Consider the following 10,687-nt stretch of genomic DNA (forward strand, 5'->3'; position numbering starts at 1 on the left):
TTGCTTCAAATTGTTGCAAAAGCTTTATGTAGCATTATAAACATACTTTGTTGATGATAAATTAGTTTGCTAAATTGTTTATAACAATGGATATAAATAATGACCCTCAATCGGTTTTTTCTTAATTTTTTATTAATCTATGGCACAAAATCAAACTTTTCACTGTTGTAATAATTTCTGTCTGAACAACCATTATTTATTTATGGCCTTATAAACAATGTATTTTTTATAAACACACCTTCCCATAAAAGCCATAATTTTCAAGTTATTAGCGATGACCTTTTTTATATTTTCAATTCTACCATAAAGAATGTAATTATCTTGAGTAAAATTTTCGATTTCTGACCCTTATTGTTTATATCTATTGTTATTAACAAACTTGCTCAGTTAAGAAATTCTATTGTTTCTTAATTTTTTTATTAATTTATGACTCAAAATAAAACTTTTCACTTTGGGGATCTTTTCTCGTACGACCAGCCATTATTTATTTATGGCCTTATAAACAATGTATTTTTTATAAACACACCTTCCCATAAAAGCCAAAATTTTCAAGTTATTAGCGATGACCTTGTTTATATTTTTAATTCTACCATAAAGAATGTAATTATCTTGAGTAAAATTTTCGATATCTGACCCTTATTGTTTATAACTATTGCTATTAACAAACTTGCTCAGTTAAGAAAATCTATTGTTTCTTAATTTTTTTATTAATTTATGACTCAAAATAAAACTTTTCACTTTGGGGATCTTTTCTCTTACGACCAGCCATTATTTATTTATGGCCTTATAAACAATGTATTTTTTATAAACACACCATCCCATAAAAGCCACAATTTTCAAGTTATTAGCGATGAGCTTTTTTATATTTTTAATTCTACCATAAAGAATGTAATTATCTTGAGTGAAATTTTCGATATCTGACCCTTATTGTTTATAACTATTGTTATTAACAAAATTGCTCAGTTAAGAAAATCTATTGTTTCCTAATTTTTTTATTAATTTATGACTCAAAATAAAACTTTTCACTTTGGGGATCTTTTCTCGTACGACCAGCCATTATTTATTTATGGCCTTATAAACAATGTATTTTTTATAAACACACCTTCCCATAAAAGCCACAATTTTCAAGTTATTAGCAATGACCTTTTTTATATTTTCAATTCTATCATAAAGAATGTAATTATCTTGAGTAAAATTTTCGATTTCTGACCCTTATTGTTTATAACTATTGTTATTAACAAACTTGCTCAGTTAGGAAAATCTATTGTTTCTTAATTTTTTTATTAATTTATGAATTCTTCTAAATTTACTCAATTTCAATAAAATGAAGGAATTTTTAAAAAAAATTTTTAACTTTCCATGTTTTTAAATTATGTTTAATTCAATCTCACTTTTTTAAATTCTCGTTGAGTTTGTATGATTCATCAAATCCCTTTCATTTCCCTTAAATTGCTTTAAACTCACTTCCATCAGACTGAAATAAACAGAATATTCTTAATTGTTGGAATCTTCTCAAATTAATTTTTTTTTAATTTAACTTTAATTGTTTTAAAATCTTATTAATCTATCCTCAATTACTTGAAATTCATCTGGAATTCTTATAAATCCATTTGAATTCAATTTGAATTCACTCTGAATTTTTAATAATTTTTTTGGATTTTTTTTTAATTCTCCTGAATTATTTGGAGTGCTCTTGAAAGTCTCTAGAATCTTCTAATTTGATTTAATTCTACTCAATTTCATTTATTTCTTTTTTTTTAATTTATGTAAATATAATAGGGAATAATATATAGAAATAATAAAAAAAATTGAATTAAAAATTTATCATTCCATTAATTAATTTAAAAATTTCTTTGGATTCCTTTGAATTTGTCTCAAATCTCTTCAAACTTACTGAATTTCATGAATTTGTTCATATATTAAAAATGTTAGAAATTCATTTGAATGTTTTTTCAATTTATTTTGCATTTTTATGATCATCGAAAACTTATCATTTTCCTTAAATTTATTTGAATCCATATTAATTTTATTGAAATCAATGGCATTTTTTGAACCTATTAGTTATTATATTTTGGACCTATTAGTACATAAAGAAGTGTTAGTGGCTACAGAATTACTAATGGTGAATTCTGTGGCAAAAAAAAACTAAAAATTAATACTTTTAAATATTTAAGTCACACGATCCGCTGTCGAATGTGATTTAAAAAAATTAAGCATTCTGGGTCGTAAATATCCGGAGATTAAAATGTTCTGCAAATACTCCTGATAATGCGAGGTCACCATAGGTGAAGAATCATATTCCAGTTTCTATCATAAACGCGGAAGGCTAATTGTCAGTGTCTCTCGCGCAGCCATATTCAACTTTCTCGTTTCAAGGATGATCGTCTGTAATCGTAATAATTTTTTGCGAATTACGATTGTTTTAATTATCGTAACCTTCAGTGAAGAACTTTCTGTACGAAGAATTCCGAGAGTAAAAAGGGAAATTGATCAAACAAAAATAAATGGAGACGATGAACCGGTAAGATAAGAAAAAAACATGTGCATAAATTTAAACATAAAATAGTATAAAACGCCAAGAAAATATTTTTTTATTCAAGCTCTCATAATACTTTGAATTAATTGTTTCTATTTAATTACTGGTGAGTCAAAGCAACTTTTTCCAATACTCTAAAATTTATTGATGGAGTTCTAAATTTTATGAGACAAATTTCTTTTAACAAATGACTAGACAGATTTTTATTGAGTCAATTGTTTTTTATTTATTTTATTTAGCATTATTTTATTTTTTGTTTTTAGTGAGAAATGCCAGGACTCGATTCTGGTATTCAGCTAACCAGGACTTGAAATTAGTCATTTTTTTATTAAGAGAAATTTTTCCAAATTTAATTTTCAAGATGTATCAATTTCAATTATTCTTTTTTACTAAATATGAGACTCTAAATTGGGATTCCAATTTCTTGGGGATGAAGGAACTTCATTTTTCAAATTCCTTGACTTTTTCTTGAATAATTTTTCGTTTTCCTTGGCCTATAAATTTAAAGACCAAATTATAATCTTTCATTTTTTTAATTTAGAAGCTTTCATAAATTGAATAAAATAATTTTGAATTCAAGTTTTGAAATTTTTTAAATATAATTTTCATGTCCGCAGTCTACTTTAATTTAGAATAGTGAAAAATGACTTATTTAAACCGAATAGTTTGACCAATGTTCTTCTAAATTGAAAAAAAAAGAATTTAAATGAATAGAAAAACAATTAAAAAAATGCCATTGATTTCAATAAAATTAAAATGGATTCAAATAAATTTAAGGAAAATGATAAGATTTCGATGTTTATTAAAATGCAAAATAAATTAAAATAACATTCAAGTGCAATTCTAACACTTTTAATTTATGAACAAATTCATGAAATTCAGTAAGTTTGAAGAGATTTGAGACAAATTCAAAGGAATTCAAAGAAGTTTTTTAATTAATTAATGGAAAGATAAATTTTAAATTCAAATCTTTTTTATTTTTTCTATATTTTATTCCGGATTATATTTACATAAATTAAAAAAAGCAATACATTAAATTGAGTAGAATTAAATGAAATTAAAAGGATTCTAAAGACTTTCAAGAGCATTCCAAGTAATTCAGGAGAATTAAAAAAAAATTATTAAAAATTCAGAGTGAATTCAAACTGAATTCAAATGGATTTATAGGAATTCTAGATGAATTTCAAGTAATTGAGGATAGATTAATAAGATTTTAAAACAATTCAGGTTAAATTAAAAACAATTCAAATTAATTTGAGAAGATTCCAACAATTAAGAATATTCCGTTTATTTCAGTCTGATGGAAGTGAGTTTAAAGCAATTTAAGGGAAATAAAAGGGATTTGATGAATCATACAAACTCAACGGAAATTAAAAAAAATAAGATTGAATTTAACACAATTTAAAAACATGGAAAGTTAAAAAAAAAATCCAGAAAATTCCTTCATTTTATTAAAATTGAGTAAATTTAAAAGAATTCAAGTAAATTAAAGAATTCAAAAAATTTTGAAAAAATCAGGATACATTAATAACAATTCAGGGTCAATCATAAATCAATTCAAATGAATTGCAAAAAATATTTGAAAATCTCTTTAAATCTTTGAAATCCTACGAAATTGTACACTTGTTTTGAATAAAATTTTTTTAAATCTATTAAAATATGATAAACTTCTGTGAAATTCTATTGAAGTTATTCAAAATCCCTGCCAATCACTAAAATCCTTGAAAACCCCTTAAAATTTTTGAAAAATTTTAAAAATGCTATGGAATCTTATTAAATACCCTTAATTATTTCAATACTTTCAAATACCTATTAATATATAAATTAATTAAAAAATCATTACAATCTTTTAATATTCTCCTAAAATTTTTTGAATCTCTTGAAATTCCATTCAATTACGGAAATAAATTGGAAATTCCGTGGAAGTTTTTCAATCACTTAAAAATACCTAGGAATCTTTTGAAATTCCCTGAACTATTTCCAAAATTATTTGAAATCCTATTCAATTAAAAAGAAATTATATTAAATTAATTATTTAAATTAATTAAATTTAAATTAAATTAAATTAAATTAATTATTAAATTAAAAAGAAAATTCCTTGGAATATTTTTAAATAGCTTAAAATAATCAACTCTCAAAAACCCCTTTAAATTATTTAAATTTATTTTTAATTCTTTCAAATTCTGTTGAAATCCCTTAAAATTTCTTCGAATTTAAAAAAACCCAAAATTCTCAAAATTTCTTGAAATCCCTTCAAATTATTAAAATATATTAAAAATTCCTTGGAATCTTTTTAAATATCCTAAAATTTGCAAATCCTTTTTAATATTCTGAAATTCCTTTAAACGTTTTATAAATCTTAAAAATTCCTTGGAATTTTTTTTATACACTTAAATCTTGAAAATCTTTTGGAATACTAAAATCCTTTCCTAAAATACTCTTGAGAATTCTTTGGAATTTTTTTAATACCCTAAAATCTTAAAAATCGTTTGAAATTTCTTTAAATTATCAAGAAACATTACAAATTCCTTTAAATATATTCAAATACCCTACAATTTTTAAATCCTTTGAAATAGTTTGAGATTCCTTGAAACTTTTTAGAGCTCTTGAAAATTTCTTGAAATTGTTTTAAATATCATAAAATATTTCAAATCGGCTGAAACATCTTTAAGTGATTAAAATTTATTAAAAATTCTTTGGAATCTTTATAAATATGTTCAAACATTTCAAATCCCTTGAAATATTATACAACTTTTTCAAGATGTTGAACATTTCTTGAAATCTTTAAAAATACTCTAATATCAGAAAATCCATTGATATGTTTTGAAATCTTTTGAAATTTTTAAAAGCTTTTGAAAATGTCTTGGAATTTTTTTTAATATCTGTAAATTCTTTGTAATTCCTTCAAATAATTTATATCTATTAAAAAAAACCTTCAGAGTTTTAAAAATATCTTTCAATTTTTTAAATACTTTTAAATCTTTCTAAACTATTCAAAGCTTTTATAAATTCCTTATGATTTTTTAAAAATCCCCTTAAATTTTTTAATTACTTTGAAATTCCTTAGAATTATTTAAATATATATTACAAATTTCTCGGAATCTTTTCAGATGTCCTAGAATTTGCAAATTCTTCAACATTATTTTATTTTAATTTTTTTATTTTTGTTTTTCAATTTTTAATTTTTTAGTTTTAATGATTAAATTTCAAAATACGCTAAAATCTTTGAAATCCTTTGTAATACCTTAAAATGATTGAAATATATTAAAATTCCCTTGGTATCTTTTCAAATTACTATACTACTTCAAATTCTTTGGAATCTTAAAGTTTTTTAAAGATTTTGAAAATTCCTTGGTTTGTTTAATACCCTAAAATATTATGAAATCTTTTGGAATTCCTTCAAATGTTTGAAATCGAGTAAAAATTCCTTTGAATCTTTGGAAATTCCTCAAAACATTTTAAGTTCTTTGAAATGCTTTAAAACTTTTAAAAGCCCATTAAATTTTAAAATTTCATTTAATTTTAAAATCTATATGAAAAGATTTTTATTAGCATTATTATATTATTAATTAAAAATTCACCCCCATTTTTTTAGTGAAATTAATCTTTAAGGTATTTCTGCCGAAACTCAGATGTCTAAAAAAATAGTTTTTGTATTATTTTAAGAATCAAAATAATGATAGCGTGAACATTTCAGCAAATGGTACTTTACCGACAGTAGATAACCCTCCACAACTGTGGAGGCAGAAAATCCACAATATTGATCAAGTTGAGAATCTTCAACAACAGAAAATGCTTAACATCTTAATCCGACTAGACAAAAAATATTTTTTTTAATTAAAAATTAAATTTGTTCTTGAAAAAAGATCCTACTTTTGTAAGAAGTTCTGTTGCTCGGATCCCAGTGAATCTAAAAAAAGATCCTTTTTCAATAACAAATTTTATTTAAAATTTGAAAAAGTTATTTTTTATCTAGTCTGCTTAAGACGTTAAGCATTTTCTGTTGTAAAAAATTCTTAACTTGATCGATAGTGTGGATTTTCTGCTTCCACGGTTGTGGAGGGTTATCTACTATCGGTAAAGCACCACCCAGTGGGCACAAAATTTGGCGACGTCTTTACGACATCGTAACGACATCGTCACGACAACTTTACGACATCCTATGTCTATGTCGTTAAGGTGTCTTTACGATATCGTAAATAAGTCGCATGATTTGATTATGTCTTTACGATATCGCAAAGACACCGGAACGACATGGACATAGGATGTCGTAAAGTTGTCGTAAAGTTGTCGTAAAGATATCGTAACGATGTCGTAAGGACGTCGCCGAATTGTGAGCCCACTGGGCATTTCCAGATGGTATAATAGATTCATTTTTAATAATTATTTGTACCATTAAAACCTAGCTGAAAATTAGCGCTATTTACTTGAATTAAGGTTCTTATTCTGATCCCTCCGATAGCTTAATGGAAAAGCACCTGACTGGAAATCAGAAGTTCTGTGGTTCGATCCCCAGTGGAGCGAAAAGAGCAGGATCTTTTTTTCAAAAATAAAAATATAATTTTAAGTTTCAAATAAAAACCTTATTTTCAATGACAATATTATAAAACTTACGCAGGCTCCCAGGGAACACGAGTACTTCCACAAAAACGATATTGGCCATCTTAATGATTATTATCAAGAACGTATGAAATTAAGGGAACAATACAATGCAATACAAAAATCTATCCAAGAAAAAACATTTCAAAATACCACAAATCACAAGGATGATCCAAAAAAAAGCTCTGTTGATAATAATGGTCCTATGCAAAAACGCATTTCCCCAAATCTCAATTCTTACGACACTTTTCATTCTCTCAAACCCGGACTAGAGGATATCAATATAGCTTCACCAGGTCTAGGGCCCAATGGAAATGCAACAAAGACAAATTTCAATTCTACAGTTGAGATTGACAATTCTGAGGTATAGTCTAAAAAAAATTAATTATTTTTCTAAGATTATACTAATTAGATATAAGGCTTACATTTCTTTCTAATATTCATCAATGCACACGGAAATTGATCTCCTTGTTTCGAACTTTAAAAATATATTTGTTTTGTTGAAATTTATTTTTATAACTCGAAATTTAAAGATTTTGTTGAAAACGTTTGCATTTTGTTGATAATTCGTCTTTTTGGTCAAACATTAAACTAATTAAATTAGTTTATAAAATTCATCTTTATCGATTAAAAGTTGAACTAATCTGTTGAAAATTGATTGTTTTTAATATTCTCCTCATTGGTTGAAGATTAACATATTTCATTAAAAATTTGTATTTTTATCTGAAAATTTAGGTATTTAATTTATAGTTGAAAATTGATATTTTTGGTTGAAAATTAAACTGTTTAAAAAAATTATCTTTATTTGTTGAAAGTTGAACTATTCTGCTCAAATTTATTGTCAATTTTCGGTTAAAAATGTATCTTTCTTAATTGGAAATTTGTGTGTTTTGTTCAAAATTGATCTTTTATAAACGGAATAAAACAATAATTCAGATACGAATTTTAATTTTTTAAATTTAATAATTTATTTGAAACAACAAAATGTCTTTTCTATTTTAAAATTTTAATTTTGAACAAAATGCTTGATTTTCCAACGAAGTATGTAATGATGCTTAAAAAAATCGAAAACGTATTCCTAAAAATCTGAAAAAATTCATGGTTCTTGTTTAGATCTTCTACTTAACGGTACAATTTCGCTATATGTGTTTTTTTAATTATTGATGATATAATTAACAATAAACAAATAAACTCATCGAAAAAAATAATTTTTTTTCAAAAATTCATAACTCAGAGACAAATGAATGGAATTAAACAGTTTAAAAACGAAATTAAAGGGGAAGAGTGTGTCCTTCAATTTTTTCATTTAGTAACAAAAAATCATTTTTTTAACCGGTCTTTTTGCTTGGTTTGCAAATAGCACCGATTTAAAATTTCGACCTTTCTGTTAACGGGTTAGTTTTAAATAAAAAAGAAAGGTTCTTCTACTAAACAGTTAAATTTTCACCAAAGATTATTTGAAAAATGAATTTTCTACTAAAATAGATGAATTTTCAAATCAAAGACATAAACTTTGAAAAAATAGTTGAATTATCTGTTAAAAAAGGTTTCAGTAGACTTTTCATGATCAAAATATGAATTATTACACAAGAAATAAGTTTCTACAAACAAAAATTTAATTTCAATCCAAAAAGACGAATTTTCAATCAAAGCGTATAACTTTTCAGCACAATTGTTGAATTCTCTATTAAATAGATGCATTTTATCCAAAAAAGATTAAATTTCTCTTTACAGATGAATTTTTATATTTTTGTTAACTGTAAAATAAATAGTTGAATTTTTATCCAAAAAAATGCCAGTTGACTTTTCGAGATCAAAATATAAATTGTTAACAAAATTCTACAAATTTTATCGAAGAAAGATGAAATTTGTACTAAAACGGATGAATTTTTATTAAACAACGACATTTTTTTTAAGGTGGACTTTTATCTAGAACAGATGAACAGATATCAGTTCTTTTTTCATCAATTAAAGATTTCAGTTCTCTTTTCAACAATAAAATATTGAGTATAAACTAAAAGTAAATTTCGTACAAATAAGTTAAGTTTTTAACAAAACAGCAAAATTTTCAACGAAAAAGTATGAAATTTCAACAAAATTATTGATTTTTCAACCAAGCAGTTGTATTTTTATACAAGAAAGATGTCATTTCTGCCAAAGCAGGTAAATTTTAAAATCGAAAATACAAACTTTTAAAAAAGAGGTGAATTTTCAACCGAACATTTGCGTTTTTTTCAAGAAAGATGAAATTTCGTCTAAAATAGATACATTTAATAAAAAGCCTTGCCAAAAATATGTAGTTCAACTTTCATCGAAAGATGATTACAGTTCGCTTTCCAACACCAAAATAAGAATTATAAGCAACAAGTTCATTTTCTGCTCAATACTCGAATTTTTAACTAAGAAGTGTAACTTTTCAACAAAATTGTTAAATTTTCAACCCAACCGTTGCATTTTTCTTCACGAAAAATGAAAATTCTACTAAAACAGGTGAATTTTTAAATGAAAAATACAAATTTTCAAAAAAAGAGTTGAATTTTCACCCGAAAAGATTTCAATTGACTTCTCAACAAAGAAATAGGAATTTTAAACAAAAAATAAATTTTCTTTGGAAATAGTTTAATTTTCAACAGAACAGTTGCGTTTTTCTAAGAACAGCCAAAAATGAGCTTTTAAATCAAAAAGACAAGTTTTCAAAAAAAAATACTTTTCATCCAAAAAAGTATTCGGTTGACTTATTAGCAACAAAATATGAATTTTTAACTACATTTTCTACGAAAAGAGTTAAATTTTTAACGTATGAGTGAATATGAATGAATTACCCCCTCCTCCCTATTGTAACAAATCGTAACAGAATGTCACGACCCCCTCCCCCCCTCTGGAGCCGTTACGAAATTTAAATACGGTCCCTGAGAAAATAAAACAGTTTTTCAGGTAAAAATTAAAATTACTTATATTTATTTATTTATTTTAAACAAAGAATGCATTTTCTACTATAAAAGAGGGCTGTTTAATCAAATACATGAATTTTCAACAAAATAATCAAATTTTTAAGATACTAGTTGAATGTTTAAACTAAGAAGATAAATTACAAACTAAAAAGTGTCATGGTTTATATTTCAATAAAAAAGATGAAATTTACAACAACAAAAATTTTAACCAAAATGACGTTATTTCAAAAAATAAAGAATTTTAACTCAAGAGAGAAATAAAAGTCTTTCTAAATTGTTGTACCTCCAAGCATTCTTACCCAGCGAAAATGAAATTTCACACTAAGAGAATAATTTTTTACCAAAAAAGGGGGATTTTCCACTAATCCAATAAATTAATTTTAAACAATGTGCTTTAACTTCTACCCAAGTAGTTGAATTTTCAGTTGAAAATGATTCATTTTCAAAAAAAAAATTGAGTTTTTTTAGTACGAAAGATTTCAGTTGACTTTCCACGATCAAAATATGAATTTTTAAACAAGAAATAAGTTTCTAAGAAAACAATTGAATTTTTAAGCCAGAAAGACCAATTTTTTCAAACAAAAAAGATGTATTTTTAACA

General features: G+C 24.7%; 1 protein-coding gene across 1 annotated transcript in view; it reads left to right on the forward strand.

Annotated features, from left to right (window-relative positions):
* The first annotated feature begins 2,346 nt into the window (after positions 1-2,346).
* Positions 2,347-10,687, forward strand: part of LOC117174748 — a 9,458-nt gene continuing 1,117 nt past the window's right edge. The window contains exons 1-2 of the mRNA XM_033364090.1: positions 2,347-2,521; positions 7,155-7,499. Coding sequence (XP_033219981.1) covers positions 2,378-2,521; positions 7,155-7,499 — 489 coding nt within the window. The 5' untranslated portion in view covers positions 2,347-2,377. The remainder of the gene's footprint in view (positions 2,522-7,154; positions 7,500-10,687) is intronic.

This window comes from Belonocnema kinseyi, chromosome 6, assembly GCF_010883055.1.
Source record: "Belonocnema kinseyi isolate 2016_QV_RU_SX_M_011 chromosome 6, B_treatae_v1, whole genome shotgun sequence".
In the NCBI taxonomy this organism is placed as follows: domain Eukaryota; kingdom Metazoa; phylum Arthropoda; class Insecta; order Hymenoptera; family Cynipidae; genus Belonocnema; species Belonocnema kinseyi.